The sequence below is a fragment of the Podarcis erhardii genome, assembly GCF_964252035.2.
Source record: "Podarcis erhardii genome assembly, chromosome: 2".
NCBI classification, from domain to species: domain Eukaryota; kingdom Metazoa; phylum Chordata; class Lepidosauria; order Squamata; family Lacertidae; genus Podarcis; species Podarcis erhardii.
In genome coordinates, this window is record NC_138498.1 from 61591296 (window position 1) to 61614934 (window position 23639).

At 41.2% G+C, this 23639-nt stretch overlaps 1 protein-coding gene across 2 annotated transcripts; it reads left to right on the forward strand.

The window, feature by feature from the left end:
* The first annotated feature begins 1839 nt into the window (after window positions 1-1839).
* Window positions 1840-20830, forward strand: WNT8A (Wnt family member 8A). Of its 2 annotated transcripts, none has more exons than XM_081850422.1 (6): window positions 1840-1877; window positions 11027-11060; window positions 11281-11419; window positions 13045-13170; window positions 13502-13644; window positions 18133-20830. In XM_081850422.1, the coding sequence occupies exons 2-6, from the start codon at window positions 11046-11048 to the stop codon at window positions 18700-18702; spliced, it is 993 nt and encodes a 330-aa protein (XP_081706548.1). In that variant the 5' UTR covers window positions 1840-1877; window positions 11027-11045; the 3' UTR covers window positions 18703-20830. The 2 variants fall into 2 exon arrangements, with proteins under 2 accessions (XP_081706548.1, XP_081706547.1); XM_081850421.1 differs by lacking the exon at window positions 1840-1877 and adding an exon at window positions 10275-10909.
* The last annotated feature ends 2809 nt before the right edge of the window (window positions 20831-23639 follow it).

Genomic DNA, 23639 nt, shown 5'->3' on the forward strand with positions numbered 1-23639 from the left:
TAGAAAGCACAAGCCACTTAAAAAGCAAATACTGTATTATTATCTGTAAAACAGTTAAAATAAGCCACATACATTCCTTGGCCTAACTTGTGCCATGTGGATGTGGAATTCCAGGGTTCTTACACATTCTGTTTAAAATGCAACAGCAATGATTCATGTGCACATAGCTCAAGAGCAACTGCTTTGCTTGCAGAATGCCCCAGGATTAATCTCTGGCATCTAGAAGCATGGCTGGGAAAGATCCAAGTTTAAAACTTTGGGAAGCCACTGCCAGGCAGTGTAGACCGGGTATCTTTAACTTTTTCAGATACAGTACCAACTTTTAACCTAAACATGAGTTTGCAGAGTTTTTTAAGTTAAACCTTTTACCATATATTTGCATAGTGGCAGTGCTGCTATTTCAAGCCACCTTGGATCAGGCTGCTACCTGATTTTTGTGTGTGTGTGTTTATGTTGTAAACCGCTCTGTGATCCTTAGATGAAGGGCTTTATGGAAATTTAGTAAATAAATGCCCAGTTGTATAGACACTACTGAGCTAGATAAATAAGTGGTCTAACTTAGCTTCCTATGTTCCAAAGATACACTTCATCTAGGGTGGAATCTACACACATATAAAAACTGAATTTTTTTTTAAAACAGCATTTTAAAAAATGAATTGAGTTTTCCATAAGGCTCACAATCGCTATCTAGTGTCACATTGTATATTGCACTTAAAACACACTTATTTGCAGCTGTATAGCTGAGTCCTAGGACTGGATTTAGGCAGTACAGTGGTACCTCGGGTTAAGTACTTAATTCGTTCCGCAGGTCCGTACTTAACCTGAAACTGTTCTTAACCTGAAGCACCACTTTAGCTAATGGGGCCTCCTGCTGCCGCCGCACCGACGAAACACGATTTCTGTTCTCATCCTGAAGCAAAGTTCTTAACCTGAAGCACTATTTCTGGGTTCGCGGAGTCTGTAACCTGAAGCATATGTAACCCGAAGTACCAATGTACATTTTTGGCGAAGTATTGAGCGTGCCATTGTCATTACGTTCACTTTTTAAAGCAAGCATTATTAAATATAAAGCTACTGCCATGCTGAAAAGCCCACCCAACTTCTGATACTCACACAAGCTCATAGCAACAGTAGCATCCCTCCTCCCACCCCATAAACTGTCACAAACAAGGCTTCTATGCACAAAAATTAAGTGTGGTGCTCTGTGAAAGTGGAAAACCACTCTAGAATATGTGTGCTCTTATACTGCTGCAGTCACGTGCACTTTTACACAGGAGTTATGAAACACAAGGGGACTTGCTTCGGAACAGACAATCACAGGATCATGCTGCTTCGTGTTTAGTTTTACTCCAGTGCCAAGAGGGTGGGTTCAAACATTTGTTTATTTTAGTTTAAGTATAAGACTTTTAGACTGCTTTTCACTAGGAGTCCCCAAAAGCAGTTTCCAGTAATAAGAAAAATATGAATTGAAACCAAGAACAGTTTAAAATCAGATCATGCAGTATAAGCAGTGCAAAACAGGGTTAATCAAAAGAGAGGCTAGAGAATTCTTCCAAAAGCTTGGGAGAACAGGTAGCTCTTGATTAGACTATGGAAGGACCTCCACACATCTAGGCAGGGGCAGCGGGGGTGGGATGCAAATTCAGGATGCAATCATGTGGAGGCAAGGAAAATGTGTTCCACCTCTGCTCTGCTACAAGAAATGGGAGTACGTAATGGATTCTACCTGTTATTATACTGATTCATAGGTTACTTCCACTTCCAAGATGTAGTGATGGTCAAACAGAGTCATGTCACGAAGGCATACAAAATAACTGGGACGGCTTTTTTCATTTGGTTCTCTAACCAGGGCTTTCTGCATATTATAAAAGATGAAGGTAAGTTGATGGCAGGAAGTAAGAGTAATGTTACACTTCACTTTTGAATTTCTCCTTTGGGGAGGGGAATACTTTTTAAAAGGTCAAGCTTTTTTTAAAAAATTAAACTATAAACCTTATTGATTAATTTCAAGGAGATAATATTAGAATCATAGAATTGTAGCGTTGGAAGGATCCTGAGGGTCATCTGGTCCAACCCGTGGGTGTAGTCAGGGGGGCAGGGGGGCAGGGGGCAGCTGCCCCTCCCCGGATCAAGTAAAACAATAGAAATACTTAACTAACTGACCAATCACATCAGTTCTGCCCCCCAAAAGTCCTGCCCCCCTAACAAAAATCCTGCCTATGCCCATGGTCCAACCCGCTCCAATGCAGGAAGCTCAACATATGGTTCCCCATCCAATTTGAAACCATACCTGCTTAAGATTTTTGCAAATGCTCTAGTAGTTTTATTACTACACCACTAGGATGGTTATCAACATCCTTCTGCACCTTTCCTGAAAATCATGTATAAATTAAGGCTGTTCTCAAGTTAGGAGAATATAAATTTCAGTCTTAGGCACACAACCACTCTTCCTCAGATGACCTGTGCAGATCAGTATTGCCCCTTCCCTACTTATCAAATAATCCATCTGATGACATGGGAGGGGCAATTTGTTCCCTTGCCTTCATAGGGCTGAACTCCACGGAGAGGTTTAAATCTCTAGGCTGAGTCCATCTCTACTATGGTAATTGTAATACAAATCGCCTTCTCCTCACTCATCAGATTGATTGATGAGGGAGGAGGGGGGCAATTTACATCATCGGGGTGTTGGACTGTGCCTACTTTTTTGTGTCTGTCACTAACAAAATTGGTGGGGTTTAGGGGGATCTTTAAAAAAAGAAGTGAGTGATGGGGCTGATTAGCAGCTGGGCTTCTGGTTAGCCATCACTGCAGCTGAAGGAATTTGGTAAATATGGTGCATATGATTTTTACAAGGAATTTCACACAGAAGTCACTGGGGTAGCAGCATTGCAGAGGAATGTGCCCAGATTTTATCAGTTAGGCCACTTATCTGCTTATTGCAACCTTCTCGAGAAAAGAGAGGATGTCCATTTTGGAAAAGCATAAAGGGGATACAGTATCTGTCAGTCAGTTGGTCAGATTTTTTTTGATTTTTTTTGTAATAAAGGGGGTGTCCTTCACATTGTCTAAAACAATAACATTCTTGGGTTTAATGTTAGTAGTGTCCTGCTAACATTACCTAGGTTGATGGCTATCTGACCCTAGGCTATAGACTGCCACCTATCAGACGCCCTACTATGATGAATGTTTAACATAATTCAATTTGCACACTAGATACGTCTTATCATAAAGCTTCAGTCCATCCCCAAAGGTTCAGCCCAAAGCTGCAAATTCCTGCTGATAACATTTCTATAGAAAGCTTCTTTGGGGACCTAAGACTGCTGGGACAAACAAAGATAAGTCGTGTGTTACTCATGGTCACAGAACTAAAGGCATTTCATTGTACAGCAGGTATAATTGTGGAGAAAGACACATTCAGTTTCAATTTTTTGCATATGATGTATGGGAGATTTGAAGGATACTTGTTAGAAAGGAGACAGTAAGACTTCCACCTGCCCTATTAGCCTTACCAGCTCTCCCAAACTCTGCATCTAAGAAGTAACTTCCCTTCCAATTGATTTAACACTGTAGTATTATAAACTGGGATAGGAGAGATAAAGATATCTCAAGTACCTCAACCGGTATTATAGCCTTGAGCTGCAGTTGCTGTATGTGCCATCTGCAACAACCCTACTAGTACCAGGTCTGCTATTTGGACTGCAAGAGAGCAGTAACATAGGAGTCAGCAGTCATTCTAAATCCACAGCATCTGTAAACACCTGGAATCTGGATGTCCTGGTGCCAATAAATTAATCACAGGAAAATACATTGGGAGTGGATGCAAATTTCTCAGATCAGAAGTCCAGCCTTTGGAAAGATATTTGAAAGTTCCAATGATTGTTTTGAACTCTGTTTTGACATAATGTTTTGAACTAGATATATATTCTGATAGGAGGTGGGTGAAATATTTCATGCCACATATTTGCACACCTTACTTCTAGATCAGGGTGGAGGGCCTGTGGCCCTCCTTCAATATTGAACTACAGTTCCTATCATCCCCAGTAATTGGTCATGCTGGCAAGTGTGATAGAATCTAAGAATATCTGGAGGACCACCTTGCCCCTGTCTTGCATCCTCTGAGGCTTGGGTGTGGAGGGATTCCATTCATGAGATTGTCTACTAACAAATTGTGTTTAAATGCCCTATTCAACAAAGCAATTTCATCTATAAACATCCAGCGGGAGTCTCTCAGTCCAAAGAAGCATCATACTAATTGAGAAGGAAATGTTCACTGTGGCAAAAGTCTACAGGAAGGGGGGCGGGGAGGAGAGCAGGTATAATGCTCACTATTTATGTAAAATTAGGTTTCCCACGTGTTTCAAGCTGGTGGTCTTCAGGGTCCATATATTGCACATCATTAATAAAATTAATTACACCTCACCACTATATTTTGTGAACAAACTATATATATATATACACAAAAAAAACAAACAATGGATAATGTTAAAATGATAGTACTGAATGTATGGTTGATTACAGTGCAATTCTATAATATCTACCAAGAAGGAAGCCCCACTGAGTTCAGCAGGGACTCCTCTCAGGTAAGTGGATATAGGAACACATATTTAGTGCCTTTAAATGGGAAGATAGCACATTGCTCTTGAATGTCTTCAGATAGCCATCTCCAATTATATGTGACTACAAGTGGTTAAGTTGAAAACAAAACAGTGCAGGGAAATGAGTCATCCAAGAAACCTCCCCCACCCGGTTGTGAGTTTCTGTATACAGTACAAATAAAGTATATGGCATCACACATAGGGGATGTATTCTGGCCTCCCATGGAGAGCAATGCAGATGAACACAATAAAAAAGGCCTTGTTATATGTCTTCACGGAAGGGGAGAGTCTTTCTAATTACCCAGGTGTTGTTATTGCAGAGCTTTGCAATGTACGATCTGATGCCTGGGCAAGGGAGCAGAAGTTGGATTTTTTGGAGGTGTTCCCTCTCTCTCTCTATAATTTTCAAATGTTCCTCTCCACTTTTCACACATTTGCACCATAGCGGAATAGTTGTAACTATCATTCTATTCAGTTTCTGCCAACTATCCCAACCGTATATCCCTGACACAGTGAGACTGCCACCTTGGACACACTTATCTGAGAGTAGCTCCTATTGGAATTATTTTGATTTTATGAGTAAACTTGGATAGAATGAGGTTTCTCATGGCTGCATGTAGTTTCATCATTTTTTCTTTTTTTATATAGTTTTTAAAATCGTTTGATTATAACTGGAAATTGCAGAGTCAGGAGAAAATGAAAGACAAAGTGCGAGATTGGTTACACTACGCTCAGATTAAAGAAGTTTTTAAACTTGACAAAAAGTTAGGATTCCAGGTGGAAAAATCGAAGCTAGAAACGGAATTGTTAGAGCCTAAGACTAAGGTACTTTCAAGAATGTATAACTTGCTGTTAAAATGGAACACTCAAGATGAAACGGTTAAATCGGCTATGATAAAGTGGGCACAGGATATTGGATATAATATCATGTTTGAGGACTGGGAGAGGTTGTGGACTAGTGGGTTGAATTTTACTGCATGTAATACTTTGAAAGAGAATGTTATGAAAATGATATATAGATGGTACTTGACCCCAGTCAAACTTGCAAAAATTTACCACTTGTCTGATAACAAATGTTGGAAATGTAAGGAAAATGAAGGAACATTCTTTCACCTCAGGTGGACCTGCCCTAGAGTGAAGGCCTTCTGGGAAATGATATATAATGAGCTGAAAAAGGTACTTAAGTATACCTTCCCTAAGAAACCAGAGGCCTTCCTTCTGGGTATTGTCGGCCAGAAGGTGCTAAAGAAGGACCGAACATTTTTAATGTATGCAACAACAGCAGCAAGGATACTCGTCGCCAAGCATTGGAAAACTCAAGATTTACCCACACTGGAAGAATGGCAGATGCAACTGATAGACTACATGGAACTGGCTGAGATGACTGGTAGAATCCGAGACATGGGAGAAGAGACGGTGGAAGAAGATTGGAAGAAATTCAAGACCTATTTACAAAAATATTGTAAACTTTATGAATGTTAAGAAGGATGCTAGAGTAAAAACAACTTGGCACCATTAAGCTAGATGAGGAGAAATATGAAGATAAGTTAAATTTAAGAAAAGATAAAGTTTTGGAAATTTTCGGTTATATTTAAACTTTTAAGATTTAAATAAAGGATATTTAAATTAGAGATATAACATTGGAAAACTAGACAATAAGAATAGAAACAAGGAGATAAATTTGCTGGGGAAAAATTATAGTCAGGAATGCAGGAGTGGGAGATGAGAGGGAGTCCAAGAAGTTAAGAAAATCATGTTAAGAGATGTGTTGTATTGATTTTTTTGGTATTGTAATTAAAACAAAAATTGCTAATAAATATTATTTTTAAAAAAATAAAATCGTTTGATTATAGGAAACAATTAATATTCCAAAATAGCATATACAGTACAACATGAACACAACTAAACAGTATACTGCATATAACAATTCCTTATAACATCAAATCCAAGGTGCAGGTAAGGAGAAAGATCTCTGTTATATTTTTGCATTTAGGCAATACAGTACAGGGGACTACCCTGTAAAACTTATTATGTCCCAACTCCTCACTGCTATTATACTTTCACCACTTTTTATTGACTTTTACTGTATTGTTGGGGACTCTAAAGCGGGAGTGAGGAACATGTGGCCCGCCAAATGTGGAGGTTTCATTTGACTTAGAACAATACCATTATCATCCTAGTCAAAGGATGAGGAACCTGTGGTCCTCCAGATGTTGTTGGACTCCACTTTCAATCAACCCTATCCAGCATGGCCAATGGTCAGGGATTATAGGATTATGGGAGCTGTAGTTCAGCTACATCAGGAGGGCCTCAGGTTCTCTACCCCTGTCCTAGTCAGTAGGCTGCTTTTCAGTACATCTCCAGTAGATATAGGGTTAGGTTTGCCCTGTTAAGAAGACAATTTCATAATCCTCTTGCCACCTTTTCCTGGCAGAGAACTTCTGCTTTTTCAGTGCTGCACCACAGGAAGAAATTCAACAGTTGAAGCCTCCACTATTTCCCTCCATGGTAGGAAAAGCAACTCATTGCATTGCCCAACAACATTGTGAGAATGAGAGGTGGGCTCCCTCTTCACTACCAAAAACAAACTATCCTTTCCCTCCAAGGGCTTCCCATTGCTGCTAATCACTTCATCACCGCAGGGCTGTGAAAAGCCCAGATTGCAACTAGATTAATTTACCAAAAACAGTTAACATTTTTATCAGAGGAGTCACCTACATTCCACTGAAAGTGTCTGACTGATGTTGAACAGTCTATGAAATGAAGCGGACACGGAGCAATGGATCCAAACTGCAGGAAAGAAGATTCCACCTAAACATTAGGAAGAACTTCCTGACTTCCTGTATCTGAAGAAGTGTGCATGCACACGAAAGCTCATACCAAGAACTGACTTAGTTGGTCTTTAAGGTGCTACTGGAAGGAATTTGTTTTGTTTTAACTTCCTGACAGTAAGAGCTGTTCGACAGTGGAATTTGCTGCCAAGGAGTGTGGTGGAGTCTCCTTCTTTGGAGGTCTTTAAGCAGAGGCTTGACAACCATATGTCAGGAGTGCTCTGATGGTGTTTCCTGCTTGGCAGGGGGTTGGACTCGATAGCCCTTGTGGTCTCTTCCAACTCTATGATTCTGTGAAATGCAACCAGGACTGATGGGTTTCCAATGAAATCTGACACTCTGCAAAACTTAACTTGCTTCAGGCTATGAAGAATGTCGGCATTATTGCTAGTCTTCTCAGTTTATTACTGTTTATATATCGCCTTTCTTCTGCAATGGAAATCTAGGCAGCATACATGGTGTTTCCTGGTGGTCAACCATCCAGGTACTGATGAGACCTGAACATGCTGAGCTTCCTTGAATTCCTGGGTTCAGATTCTTACACAGCACTGGGGAATCATAGAATTGTAGAGTTGGAAGGGACCCTGAGGATCATCTAGTCCAACCCCCTGCAATGCAGGAATATTCAGTTGAACATGTGGCCCTTCTGATGCTGGGTACCACAATGGCCTCGGTGGATGTGCCTGATGGGAAATGGAGTCCAGCAACATATTGAGGGTCATAAGTTCTCAACTCTTGATGTAGACTGAGACTGAGTACTAAGATAGATGATCCAATGGGTCTGGATTTATCTACAGAAACCTCCTAGACACCTAATTTAGAAGTCTTAAGTCTTCATAAAGATATATTATCAGAATGTGCCTGCAGCTATGAATTTCTGACACAATTTACTATTCAAGTACTTAGTGATTAGGTAATTGTTTTTGGCAAAATGCAATGGACGAACACAAACAGAGCATAAAGATTAGATAGATAAGGATTTCAGACTTTTAAAACGATTTTATTTTTTTTGGAAGGTGCTAAATAATGACTTTTATGCGAAAACCCTCTTCAGGTTCGCCAGCCATGTTCCCATCAAGCTCTTTATTATAAACAGGCCCTTTCCCGGGCTCTCTGGAAGGAGAGCTATCTTCCCAGGATGTTAATGATTAAGAGAGTGACTCCAGCCAGAGTTTTGTCTTCCCTGCAGGAATACATTCACTCTGTGAAAGCTCTGGGCTCATTAAGAGGTATTTTGCATTCATTACATTCTCACTAGCCCACTGTTTTAATCCTCTGGTTGCAAATGTTTGTTTGCAGCTTTGCCAGACTGGCTCCAGGTTTCCCTTTCACATGATCTTGGGTGATGATAAGTTCCTTCTATTGCTTGCTAATAAACTTGGAGTCAAAGGGAAATTGTCTTTCAGAGGGAAGGAGCCCTGGGCCTGCCCTGGCCATGTGGCTTATGCTGCAATATGGAACTGGCTACCAAAACATCTGGTGAAATGTTTCAGTGATGCCTTGTTTCATAGGCAAGGAATTTTACACTCTGTGTATGTGTATATGTATGTTTTCATATTTATATCCCACCTTTCCTCCAAGAAGGTCAAGGTGGTATACATAGTTCCCCTCCTTCCCATTTTACCTCACAACAATCCTGTGAGGTAGGTTAAACTGAGAGATACTGACTGGCCCAAGGTCACCCAGTGAACTTCATGGCTGGTTTCATATTATGAGAAGTGGTGTCTTCTGTTTCACAAAAGTTGTACTTTTTTTTTTTTTTTTTGCAGAGAGATTCCTTGAGAACAAGTTTAATTGCAGATACTTAAATCACTTTTTCTGGAGTTATTTAATGGAGTTTGGTTATGTTATTCCAGAGTAAATTGTTTTAGGAGTTCAGCCAAGTGGTACTAGTCCTGGGTTCATATCCCAGTTGTCATTAGCTCAGTTAGTGATCTTGGAAAAATAATTACCGGTATCATTTTTTCATACATAAAGTGGGAATTAAAGTCATCTGCCTCACAGAGTGATTAAGAAAATAAACAGGTGAGTGAAATATTAATTGTTTTTCGAAATCAAATGAATATTGCCCTAACTATAGGATGGGCATTGCGTCTCATTCAAATCATGTCTGATGGAAACTTAAGAACAGAGGTGAACTTTATCATAGTTATACTGGCATAGGGAGCCAAAAACGGGATTTATCCTGCAAAATACTCAGAAAAGCAGATTGCCGCTAAGCTTTTCACTAAATAGTCTTTCAGGAGTTAGATCCACTGAACAAAGGAACACTTGCTTCTGAGCAAACATGCATAGGCTTCCACTCTAAAATGAATTCCCCCCCCCCAATGCCAAATGATGCTCCCACTCACAGCTTTCCATAGGCCCAGAAGGCAGTGGTCTGTGGCAGCTGGAAAGCTAATCTATTGCATGATGAGCTTAATAAATACTTTCCTTTTGCATATGCTAGAGAAAAGTCCATTGACAATTCCTAGTCACTTCTGCTTTAGATGTTTGTATGCAAGGGAAGATTCCCTGAAATTGCCAGGGTCTCTATTCTGCTTGTCCAAAGTCAAGTTATAAAGAATGGATGGACTTTTGTGCAAAAAAGTACAATCACCAGCTTTATTTTCTGGAAGGAACCTGTTGCCTTAAGCTACTGCATGCTGAGGAGAAACTAATTGGGTAAAAGCAGGATTGCCAAAGTGCCTGGCCAAAGCTGGTACTGATACTTTTGAATGTTCTAAGCCTTAGAATCTGCTGCTGCTTGTTTTTGGGTTGTTTTTTTTAAAAATCCTAGCTGAAACCTCAAGTCTATGGCCAAATCCACAGCACATTAACTGTGGGATGGCTCCTGCAATGGCTATTGGGACTTCATTGGAATCATCAAGCATTGTAGCAATTTTCCCCCCAGAGAGAGAAAAAATAAAAATAAAATAATAGATCCTGATTTTGGGGGAATGGCAGAAGAGATGGTGGTGAGAGACCTTGGCTAAGGAAGGGGAGGTGTTTGTTTGTTTTAAAAGAGAAAGCAAGTGCACTTCAGCTAAAGTCAAAAGCCCCCTTAATTGAATTAAAAGTTCTCTATTGTTAGGCAAGTTTGCCCTTCTTCAGAATCACTACAGAGATTCAGATGGCAACTGCCTCCTGGCCTTTTGAAGTGCACCATCAGGCGGTTCCTTTGCTATCTTTTCAACCATTGGATCAGAAGCTCTTTTATCATTGGGCAGCAAATAGACGCCCTTCAGGAGCTCAGCTTATAAATAACTTAGGATTTTGGTTGCTGTAACTTTCTTTATTCTGGATTATCTCTCATTTGGCATAGAAAAAAAGGATCTTAGCTGTGTGTCCTCCTCCCCGCTCCTATCTAGAAAAAGCCTATGTTGTCTGCGGGGGAAAGCTTTTGGATCTGCTAGTGGAATACAGAGTCACCATGAAGAGGGGCACCTTTGCCATCCTTACTGTTATTGGAATTTACGGAGAGATCTTCAGGATATCAGCATGGTAGGAGTTCAAGCCTCACTGCTACTCGGTGGTTGCCACCCACTTCAAAAAGGATGGCCTTAAAATTCTGTTCAATGAGGTGTTTTATTGTTGTTTTTCTCTCTTTCCCTCCTTCAGGTCCGTGAACAACTTTTTGATGTCAGGAACCCAGGTAATTTCCACCCACCCCTTTTCAGTATTGTGAGTTTAAATAGCTTTCAACCTAGTCTGCTTGAATGAAGTACCCACATCTGCTGATACAAAACTACAATTCCTGGTGCAGAATGGAGGGGAACAGGATAGAAACTGGCTGTTTCAAGGATGTTTGGGGGGGGGGTGTTGAGAGAGAAAAAATAAACACCTCACGTCACCCCTTTTTTGATCTGTTAAAGGCATATTTGACATATTCGTCCAGTGTGGCTGCTGGTGCCCTACGTGGAATTGAAGAATGTAAGTACCAGTTTGCCTGGGAGCGTTGGAATTGTCCTGAGAGCACCCTGCAACTCTCCACTCACAATAAGCTGAGAAGTGGTAAGTGGATTTCTGCATGTCCTTTCCTACAGACAGGTCTGTCTGGGTTCTGTGGTGGGCAACTTCTAATGAGGAAATGTGGGCTTCTTGGCAATGTCAGGCTTTGATCCTGGAATGTGTGAAGAAATGAACAAACGAAAATGCTTTTGGAACACATTCAGAGTTGTTGTTTTTTTAATGAATAGGTTATCATTTATTGCGTCTCGTCCCACCCTTCTTCTAAGGAGCTAAGGCTGGGGCACAAAGTTCTTTTGCACTCCTTTTACCTTTCACAACAACAACAACAACAACAACAACAACCTTGTGAGGTAGGTAAAGCTGAAAGTGAGCAACTGGCCAAAGGTCACCTAGTGAGATTCGTGGCTGAGTGGAAATTGGAAGCAAAGTTTCTTCAGCTCTTGCCTCACAGTCCACCAACCTGGCTCTCATTTCCATCACCGCTGAAGAACAGGGAAAGTGCTTCCAGATCAGGGGGTACTTTTTCCCCAAGAGACCTCTCCCCCTCAAAAAATAACATTGGATTTACCCAAGAACGTATCTATTTATTTTAAAGCTACAATCTCTCTTCCTATTTATCTTGTTTGAAAAAAAATGTCAAACTATCTTACAAAATGCAAATGGAAGGAATCCATCTCCAGAATAAGAAGAGCTAAACAAACAAAAGAAAAACTGCTGTGTTTTTAGAGAATTTCTGATATTTTATTATTTATTGTTATTTCATTTTATAATACTGTTTTAAGGCCCATGTGTTTGCCGTCCTGGACTTCTTTAGGGGGGTGGGTGGGATATAAATTCAATAATACATTAAATGGATGGGTGCAATTCTGTGCCAGTCTACTCAGAAGTACATCCCATTGAATTCAATGAGATGTACTCCAAGATAAGAAGGTATAGGATTGAAGCTTCAACAGTAATACAAGAATAAGTGAACTGCTGCGAGTACCAAATGCTCCAGAGGTACCCTTAGTTTTTATAAGAAATAGAGTATATGGTGTTTCAGCTCCAGCTTTCTGAAAATAATTACCAGCTGAAGTGCCTAGTACTGTATCTTCATATTTAGGTGGCTACATTTTTGTTTAAGAATGGTTTTATTGTTTTTAGTTTGAGTCTGTGTCTTTGATATTTTATTGTATTGCACACTGCTTCTGTAGCTTTTAACTATAAAGCGGTATATAAACCTGCAAAATAAATAAATATTAGCAGCAGCAGCTTTATTTCCCAAGAGCTTTTAGAACAGTACCTTCTCTGTACTTTCACCAAACAGGCATGCCAACTTTGTATGATATGACTCCAAAGCAAGATAGTTTACCAGCCCAATAGCTGGGATGTAAAAGTTGTGATCATAGACTTTTTTGTTTCTGTGTTAAATGATTGTATATATTCCATAATGCTCTGATGCTAGTGATACACAGACCATGTTTAGTGCAGAAAAATAAAACCTGACTTAATGCTTAGTTCCAAGTACTGTATTATATATCAATGCTCATGTTATAGTGGATTTATAAAAGGGATCTAGAGACCAGGAAAGAGTAGAAGAAGAAATGTAGGGGACAATTTTGACCTTTTCTTTTCTTTTCTATTCTATTCTATTCTTTTCTCCTGATGCTGATTGGTCCTTCTTTCAGCTACCAGGGAGACGTCTTTTGTTCATGCCATTAGCTCAGCTGGCGTAATGTACACTCTTACCAGGAACTGCAGCATGGGAGAATTTGAAAACTGTGGCTGCGATAACTCAAGAAAGGGACATGCAGGTGAGACCTCATCTTGATGGGCATAATTCTGGTATGAGTTCATTACGTATTGCTTTGCTTTTCACACTTCTAGGTGGCAGAATCTCCATCTCCACGCTTTGTGCCAGCTGTTTTTGGTTGCTAAGTCTGGCTTCCCACTAGCATGAAAGATACAATTCAAACTAAATTATAATTAAATTATATTTCTTAGCCCCTACTTTCATTCCGGTCCAAACCTGGCTACTACCCCTTTCCCTGTTTCTTCTGTGAAAGCTCCATGTGCTCAAACCCATTTCTGTTGGAAGATTCATACCAGAACAGTTTGCAAATTATGTTATTTTTGTCCCCCCAGGTGGAAAAGGATGGGTTTGGGGAGGCTGCAGTGACAATGTAGAATTTGGTGAAAGAATCGCCAAAAAATTTGTGGATGCTTTGGAGACAGCGCATGATACCAGAGCTTCAATGAATTTGCACAATAATGAGGCAGGGAGACTGGTAAGTGAGAAAATATGTAGTCTTCATTTGAAAAATACTTCTTTTAGAATGTGTAAATGGCCAAAGAGAAGAGTGACCTGAGAGTCGCCCCTTCAGGCTGTCCTTTTCTGAATAAGCTGACTGACTCACTGATTTCATGGACTGACTGGAAATAAGGGTTGCTCAACATTGAATGCGGGCAGAGTCACCTTATCAGGCCCTCAGGGTGAATTCCTGATTAATTTTACCTGCTTCTTATTTTCTGAAATAGAGATGGGGCATACCTAATTGTTTTAAGCAGGATGGAGAAACTCCCACTTCAGTGGGTTACTTTAAAAACAAAACAAAAAACCCTTACAATTGTATTCATTTGTATTCGGTTGCAACAAAACAAGAAAATAGCAGTAAAAATGTATTTATTTATTTCATAAAATTTATAGACCGCTTGATTGTAAAAAACACACACAGCCTTTTTTTTTTTTAATAATTTTTATTGGGTTTTTACATTTTATAACAACAAACACACACACAAAGACAAAAACACACAAATACAATTACATACCCTAATTTTCTTTACCCACTTTCATTGACTTCCCCCCACCCCCTCCTCTTACATCCCAGTTCCAATAATTAATTCAGCAAGTTCTTACCTAACCTCTTAAACATATTCATATTGCTTTTAAAAATTTAATTCTTTTTGTTTATCTATATTCAACTTATCCAATTCTCTTATAATCATTAATTTCTTTTTTTTTTTAAGGTCTATCTAACTTCCCTTCCACAAATTTTCCCTTTATTATATTAATTATAGGTCACATTGACCAAATAAAACAAATCATAACATTTATAGTTCTATTCTCTCTCCCCCCCCTGCCCCGGTTTCTGTCCCTTCCCAAACAAATGTCCAAAAAACAAACAAAAAATAGTTCTTAGCCCGGATTCCTCACGTCCGAGGCGTCTGATTCTCTGTCAGTCCCTCTCTGCCAACTATATTGGTAGTCCTCTTTGTTGGTCCTAAGACCCCGAAGGAGTTCAGTCAGAGTCACATCATATTTTCTTTCATCCAGAATGTTAAAAAGTGTTTGCTGCGAAGGATCATCTACTTTTCCATACTCAAGAGGAAAGTCCCAATCATGTTGCTTTATTCTTTTTAGTTTTAATATTCCAAGTACTCCAGGGACTTCCTTCTTCTTCTTTCTCATCTTTCGCAGGTTTGTAATCCAAAGGTCTTCTTGCTCATACTCTAACAATGTAGATTCCTGGTTGATATTTTCCACTTGTAGTGTCTGCACTCCTTCTTTCTTCTCTGTCAATTCCAAAGGCCGCCTCAGTTCAAATGTATCACCTTTAATTCAGAGAGTTGTTAAATAACAAAATTCTTTACTTTGTCCGCCCGTTTGACAGCTTCTTTGACAGCTGTCAAACTCCTTTCACTTCTTCCTCCGGCACCCAAATAGGACACTCCCGGGTTTTGGGGGGGATTACACACAAAGTTCCAAAGTTCCTCCCTTTCTCTCCAGCACAAAATCTTCTTCTATCAAATTTGTGAAAAACTTTTAAATCATCAAAACAGTATTCATTCCGCCTTAATTCTCCGTTCCTTGCTTTAAATCGTCTATAAGTAGAGGGGGTGCGGACTTCCCTTTAACACATCCCCCGGTCGTGCCGAATTCAAAGGATAAAAATTTTTTAAAGTCCAAATTCCACTACTCACGGGTCCTTTGTTATCCAGTCCAAATTTTGGGAAGAAAGTCAGCGCTCTCCGGCCATGGCTTGCGGCTTCGCTCCACTGAAGTAGCGGTCTACTCTCAGCACCACGCCACTCTCCGTACCCTCTCCGTAGCCTTTAAAAAGGCTCTTCGTGGGTCGGGGAGGGCGCTTAAGGTGCCCACCGAGTCACCAAGTCCGCAGGCTTCCGCGCCTGCGGTTTCTGAGGGTCCCCGTGTCGCCGGCAAGACCCGTCTTCAGCAGAGCCGATTCCCTCCGGAGCTCGGAGGGAATCCGCCATTAGCCGTTCGCGCTAACCCGGAAGTCCGGCACACAGCCTTAGAGCAGTTGACAAAAACTAGAGAGCGTAAAATCAGGAAAAATGTACAACCCTACTTTAAAATATACCAAAGTTAAAATGCTAAAACAGATTAAAATCACCTCGTTTTCTAAGCATCTCCATTGGTTTGTCTAAATAGGAATGTTTTTAGCAAGCACCGAAAAGAGTACAGGTCTCCATAGGCAGGGAGTTCCACACTGTAGGTACTGCCACACCGAGCAGTCAAGTTCTTACAAATGTGGAACGGGTATTATGTGGCGCCTGTAGTAGTACCGATTTGGCTGAAGCGGTCGAGGTATGGCATAGGTATGGTAAAGTGATCTCATAGGTAAATTGGTTCCAAGTTGTTAAGAGTTTTATATACCAAGAGCAGTGGGGGGTTTTTCCTAAAAAAATGTTTAGGGGTACTCTCATTCTGCACTAACAGCAGATTCCAGATTAAGCACAAGGGGAGCCCCACATAGAGTGCATTGCAGTAATGCAGTAGAGTGCATTGAAGTAACCAACTGCATGAACTATTGTGGCAAGGCTTTCCTGGTCCAAGAATGGCCATAGCTGTCGAACCAGCTGCAGTTGGTAAAAGGCACTTGTAGCCACAGAGGCTACCTGAGCCTCCAGCGACAGAGCTGGATACAGAAGCACCCTGAAATTGCTCCTTCAGGAGACAAGCAACCCCACCTAGGTTTGTGTTCTCAGACACAAAAAACAAAAATATACACTTTGCTTCTATTCATATGGCTACCAGACCCGTAATCAGCTGAGCAAAATTGTTGCCTGTTCTCTGTTAGGTGGATCAGTTTTCTGTTCTAGGCTCTCTGGTCGTGGTTCAACCTAGTGGCTTGAACAAGTCTCATCATGACTCCTCCTCACTCTGTTTCAAAACAAGGGAATGTTTTTACACAAGGGTGATCAGTTCTGTTTGATTAGTGTGATGCAACTGAAATTTGAAAGAAGTAAATTTCTGGTTTAATCTGTTTATATATAACATGACTTTAAACAGGTTGTTCTGTTAAGCACATTTTTGGGTGCAATGAAGATTAACCTCTTAGGCAAAGGACTAGCATCCTAGACATTCCTGATAGAAACATGCCAGTCTTGAGTATCTTCTGGACTGAAAATTCAAGCTGCAATTCTATGTCTACTGGGGAGCAAGCCCCACTGAACACAGAGGAATGATTTTTGAGAAACATGCATTGGATTGGATGGCACGCTGCTTCCATCTAAAACAACTCCACATAATTAGGAAATTTAGCTTCTGGAAAATAAATACTGAATGAGAGTTGATAACTTTTAAGATGTAGGGAAGCTTCTGATAGCATTATTCCAAATATCGATCACCAAGGACCAGTGTTGGCATGCATCATGGTGAGCCCAACATGGTTATCACCGGTCACCAGCTTCCTTTATTAAGAAATAAATATTAAAAAGCTTTTAATGGCATGGTGCTAAACCCAGGGCTATAAATGGAAGCACATTTTGCTCAGGCTGCAGGTGCTATTAACTTAATTTCCCCAGAATTACTACTATATTGGGGTCTAGGGGCATTCTGGGTAAATTAAGCCCTGATGGGAAGGAAGACAGTTGCTGTTTATCATGCACTTTATACCTGCCTAAATTCCCTCTCCTACACAACTTTTTAAAGTGTGAGCAGTGCTTTTTTTTCTAGAAAAATAGGTACTGGTACTCATTATGAAGTTCTTAAAGTAAGTGCTACACTTTTTAATAACAAAAAGAGGTTTTGATACTGCGTGTGGCGCTGTGGGTTAAACCACAGAGCCTAGGGCTTGCCGATCAGAAGGCTGGTGGTTCGAATCCCCGCCACGGGGTGAGCTCCCGTTGCTTGGTCCCTGCTCCTGCCAACCTAGCAGTTCAAAAGCACATCAGAGTGCAAGTAGATAAATAGGTACTGCTCCGGCAGGAAGGTAAACGGCATTTCCGTGCGCTGCTCTGGTTCGCCAGAAGCAGCTTAGTCATGCTGGCCACATTACCCGGAAGCTGTACGCCGGCTCCCTCGGCCAATAAAGCGAGATGAGCGCCACAACCCCAGAGTCAGTCACGACTGGACCTAATGGTCAGGGGTCCCTTTACCTTTACCTTTACCCTTGAGTACCCCCGGTGGAAAAACCTGCACTGGGTCCTCTTTTGCTTGCAATAAGGTGTCCTCCAGATGCTTTTTGACTCCCCATCAGCCACAGCCAGGATTGATGGGAGCTAGAGTCCAGCAACATCCGAAGGGCACCTGTTGGCTTCTCCTACTAAGGGCAAATGAAGATGGCCACTATTACAGCTGCCTTGCCTGGTGCTTCTCTTCTCTGTGTCTCACTGAATGTTATGGCCCACATCCTCTCTCTGCCCCTTGCAATTTACATCAGTGTGGAACTGGGGGGTGGGCACAGAGGGCACATTTCTCAGGCTCATTCCAGACTTGGTGTTCTTAATTGTTCTCCTGTCTCTCACCCAAGGCTGTAAAAGCAACCATGAAGAAGGTTTGCAAATGTCACGGGGTCTCAGGGAGCTGCAGCATCCAAACCTGTTGGCTCCAGCTTTCAGATTTTCGAGAGACAGGAAATTACCTGAAGATCAAATACCGCCAGGCTCAGAAGCTGGAGACAGACAAGAAGAGAATGAGAGCGGCAAACAGTGCAGACAGTCGTGGAATCACACTCGAGACCTTCAGCACCCTGCTATCCGGTGAACTTGTCTACTTGGAGGACTCTTCTGACTACTGCGTCAAAAACATGACCTTGGGCCTCCGCGGCACCGAAGGACGAGAATGCCTGCAAGGCGGTACAAACCTGTCCCAGTGGGAGAAGCGGAGCTGTAAAAGGCTCTGTTCAGAGTGTGGGTTGAAAACGGAGGCTAGGCAGACAGAAACAGTCACCAACTGCAACTGCAAGTTCATCTGGTGTTGCACCGTGAAATGTGAACAGTGCAAAGAAGTAGTCACCAAACATTACTGCTCCAGACAAGACAGCTCTTCCTCCAATAACACTCGGAGGCGAAACAAAGGACGCAAACCAGCAGCTGTCTAACTACTACCTATGACAGCCTTCCAGCGAACTGTTAAATGATCACATTTCAGGCATACAGTATTTTTTTACTTGGAGTATCCAGAAAAGCTTTATATATTTGGACCATGCTTACCCAAGTCTCTCCCCCCCCCCTTTATTCTGGACACATCTTCAATTTGACCAATATTTGGAACAAAACTGGTACTCATTTAACGTATTTGTGCCGCTCCCCATCCCCCACAATAATATACTCCACGCCACTTCTGCTTCAGGTACCTATTTTCCTACTCTCACACAATTTAGAGCAATATTCTGCCCTATAAGGCATCCCAATATTATAAGGATCTGTGGTCCAGGCTGGAAACTGGGATTTTTGAGTGTTTTAACTTTTCTCTGGTCTGTAAGGGGGACAGGCTGTTGGAATAAGATAGCCACATATCCCATACCTTCCAGGAATCCACGCACATACGCAAAAAATAATAAAACTAGGAACCCCCAGAAGCAGGCCCCCCAAGGAGGAAAGTGGCGCAAGGGCTCTGGCAGGGACCTAGAGCCCTTCCCCCACTTCCCAAAGCCCAGTGGGAGCTAAAGCCCGAGAGCCCTCACGCTGCCTTCCGAAAGCTGGGGATCACAGCTTTGCGTAGGTGGGGTGAGGGGAATATACAAATGGAGAGTGGGTTTCTGCTGCTCTCCATTTATTTATTTATTTATTTATCCCCCTCCCTCCCCAAACAAAGCTGCGATCGCGTAAGTTAAATAAGCGTAAGATGCAAGTTACCTGTATGCTCCTTAAGCTTAGATTGCATACTTCTAAGGTTTTCCAGTTTACTTCTAAAGCTTCATAGTTAGCTGTAAGTGCACTTGTAGTCACTTTATTGTCTGTTTCTGGTTGAAAAGCCTTCCTTTTTAGAAGTACCAAATGCAAAGGTATGAAGTTCAGATTTCAATATTGTCAAAGCTAAATTTGTAGAACAAATTTTCCCAGGTCCGGTTTACAAAGTCAGGGAAAATCATTTGCCATTATTATTGAAATGCCTGATGGTTCTCTTGTGTGCAGCTTGGTTCCCATTAATATTTTCTCATGTGGTTGCAGTAGCACAGCTGCTTGTGTGTATGGAAATCTGAACGTGTGAACTGTTGCACAGTGATTTTCACACCCACCATGTGACGAGATCATGACGGAATTAAGTTATGTGGGATCTAAAGCAATAGGGACTTAATGGCCATTGTGTTTTCAACAAGGTAGGTTTTTGCGTGTGCAAGTTATTGCATGTATACGATGTATGTATCTCACCCCTTCAGGCAACCCAGTTGTATGCAAATTCCACCAAAATAACACTTGATGGAGAAATATGGGTTGTCTGAATCCTTACAACATACACTATGTTTATTCTTGAATGTATCTAATGGAATTCACAGGAAAGTGTAAAGAAGCAGCTTCTTTGTAATGCTGCATGTGCATTGAATGTAAATATATATATATATTTAGAATGTGAAACATATGCACTTTTTGATGTGAGGAATTTGGAGTCCCTAGTTCTCCCTGAGCTGGAGGTGGGGGGAATACATGTCTGGGCTAAACACTTCACACTGCATGTGGTGCTGAGGCTCACATTGCAGAATATCTCTTCATACCAAAAACATTAATTTCATACAGAAAACTATCTCATAGAAAAAGGTTCACATGCAGACTTCGTTCAAAATACTAGTTTTCTGTATGCAAGCTGTGTTTCTGTATGGAGAAGTGTTCGGTCAGAGGAGCTCTTACCCAGGGTCTGAAGTAGTATGGCAAAGATCCAGTTTTACCACCTCACTTGAAAATAAGCCATATTACCCCCCCCCCCCCCAGTTAGAATACACCTACTTTCCCCAACCACCACAAGGGTGGCTTTGTGGACAATATTATGCTTTACCTTCTATGCATTTTAAGTATACTTTTCACAAAGTCATTGCAGTGGATAGCCAAGGAACTTTTAAATCTCTATTTCTAGACGAAATGGTGTGCTTTGGTGTCCTTTGCCACCTAAAATCACAATAAATTCAGCAGCTATCAATTTGGTGCTCTTTGGTAGCTGATCAACATGTCCTGTTTTGAAGTGATTGTTATAAGACAAGTGAAGCTGAGGCTTATTTTGCATGTTATTTTGCAATAAACCCTTTTTTAAATAAACCAAATGTTTTCTTTTTGATTTTTTTTTAAAAAGCTGCTTAAAGCTTACTTTTAAAGTCTCTGTGTGTACCATGTGGAGATAGCTATATACCTATGCACACACAATAATGCTACCTTAAAAAGAAGAAGCGGGGGTGAAGAGGGTTGCTATGGCTTGGATAGCAGCCCACAAAATTAAGCCAGACAGTGACTCTCAACAGTCCCTTTTTCTTTAGGATATAAATTGGGCAGAATACTAGATTGCAAACATTGGCCCAGTAAAAGTAAATTTCCCTTGTCACTTTAATTTGTCTATTGTCTAATGTTCTTCAAACAATGCCGGCTCCAATTGTGTTTGATGTGGTAAATATCAGGGCTTGTTGCAAAATTCTTTATTCTAAGGAACAAGATTAACCCTTTGAACTGGAGAGTATAAGTGAAACCTTTTAGGCAGTTGTGAATGTATCTGTGGGCTCCCTGCTGTTTGCTCCTATAAACAACCTGAAGACATGCATGCCTGGGAGGGCAAGAGGAGACACTGGCTTCAGCCAAATTGGCTTCTTGATTAAATGTGTATTCCAGATCTCTTCCTGGATTCAGCTGATTATTTTGGTGCCTCAAGAGGCTATTTCCCCCCACAAAGTTAGCCATTTGCCATGTTAGATATTTGATAGATGACCTATGTCAAATAACAGCTAACTTGGCTAGTTCTCAATTCCTACTTTCCCCCTTGGGATGCCAGATATTTTAAAGTAGGTCTGACCACATGGCTCCAAAGGATAATAACTAATGGGTGCCTGATGCTGGACAAGATGGGCCTTTGGCCTGATCCAGCAGGCTCTTCTTCTTTTCTGACAGCTGAACATGCTTTTCGACAATTTTGAGTTCAGCATTCTGTTGTCATTTCCATCAACCATCACCCTTGGTACACACTAAGGGTTACAAATGTTGACATGGCTAATGCTTCAAGCTTCAGAGACTGTATGATAAAAAGTATGCTGCTTACTTCCAAATGGCTGCATGTCGTAATTGAACTATATTGTGAGAGGGATACAACCTGAGCCTGTAACCACATTATTCAAGTGGAGACAGGAGGGCCACTGTGGGAACAGGAATAGCCCCAGCATTACAACTTCTCTCCTGGGCTTGACTGGGAATATGTGTGTGTTACGCAGCTGCGTTTCCTCTGGCGGTTATTATCCCAAAGTAATTTTAAAGACCAACAGATGGATAATTATCATAGAATATAGTTTAGGTCACATTACTCTTCAAGGTTAAACCAATGGTGAAACCTAAATTTTCACCTTACTCATGTGAGCAGAGATGGGCAAACAGCAAATTAAAGGTTTATATTAATATCAGAGAAAGTGATTGCAGGAATATTTCCTCAGGATATCTGTGATATTTGCAAGTGATCATAGGGGATCATTGCCACTATTTGCTTAAGAAGGGCAGGCAAGCTGAATGAACCGTGGCAGCTGCCTCTTCTCTTATATCCCTAGCCATCTATATGGACCATTGGTTGGGGAAAACAGAAGTACACCTGATTAACAATCCACAATTTAACTAAAGAAACACCAGAAGATTAATTTCTGCTGTCAGCAAAGCATCCTGTTATATTCATTCTAGGTTTGTTCCTTGGTGCCAATGACACACTAATGATGGGTTGTTGCGTTGTTGTTTTTACCCATCTTAGAGACAGAAGAATGTATTTATTTTTACACCATTCATTTCCTGCATTTCCACATGGGGTTAGCAGTTGTATGAAGTGAATATTATGGCTCCCAATGCAAAGGCTCTCCATCACTCAAGCTGACATCTCCTCTCTTGAGGAGAATAAGTGACCTTTTCATATGCAGCTTAACTAGCCGGTCACACCACAACTAAATTGGGAAAAGCCATGGGTCACATCAATTCCTGGAGGCCTTAAAAACAAAAGTGAGAGGCTCTTTTCAACTTGCAAAAAAACAAAACAAAACAAAGAAAAACCTCCCTTAACATTACAAAGTTAGAGGGTTGTAATTGCCATTTCTGATAGCCTCTTTTCCAGCATGAGCAGAGGCAGGTGCACAACACAAAATGGTGGCTAGGCGGTAATTATCAGCTGTGCAGGATTTTCAAAGCAGTCCAATAAAAGTTTGATGATGCCCAGAATTAAACTCAAATGAGGATGTGGATGAGGGTTGACCAGATAGCTGAACTTAAAAGAAAGCGATATAAGAGTCCCTTTCAGAGGCATTTGAAAATATGCAGTGAAAACAGATGATGGAGGAATGGGATTTGGGTGCATTAGTTCTAGCTTCTGGGTCAACTTCAAAGGCAGCCCTACATAGAATAGATTGCAGTAAGCCAATCTGAAGGTTACCAGCGTGTGGATAGCAGTGGTCAGGCTATCCCAGTCCAAGAAATGGCCATAGCTGTCATATAAGCCAAATCACTCCTAGCCACTGAGGGCACCTGGACTTTTAGTGAGAGAGATCTATCCAGGTAATTAACCACTTAATGGGGCTTGGGAACCATCCCACTCCCAGAAGGCTTCTGTCCTGTCAGGATTCAGATTCAATTTGTTGGTTCTAATCTAATCTACCAATGAATCCAAGCACCAGGCCAGGGTTTGCACTGCCCCTTCCAGATCACTCGTTAAAGATAAACAGAGCTAGGTATCATCAACAAAAGGAAGACACGTTGCCCCAAGTCTCCCAATAACCACTCCTAATGATTCTATATAGATGATAAATAGCACTGGGGACAGTAGTACCCCTTGGCTCCCCACAGCACAACTGCCTGGGGTCCGAACTATAATCACCCA

Excerpts from the sequence above, each read along its gene's own strand:
- WNT8A (XM_081850421.1), top strand. The coding sequence starts at position 10,839 with ATGAAGAGGGGCACCTTTGCCATCCTTACTGTTATTGGAATTTACGGA. Across the intron at positions 11,420-13,044 it reads TCACAATAAGCTGAGAAGTG|CTACCAGGGAGACGTCTTTT; the intron begins GTAAGTGGATTT and ends TCCTTCTTTCAG. Across the intron at positions 13,645-18,132 it reads ATAATGAGGCAGGGAGACTG|GCTGTAAAAGCAACCATGAA; the intron begins GTAAGTGAGAAA and ends CTCTCACCCAAG.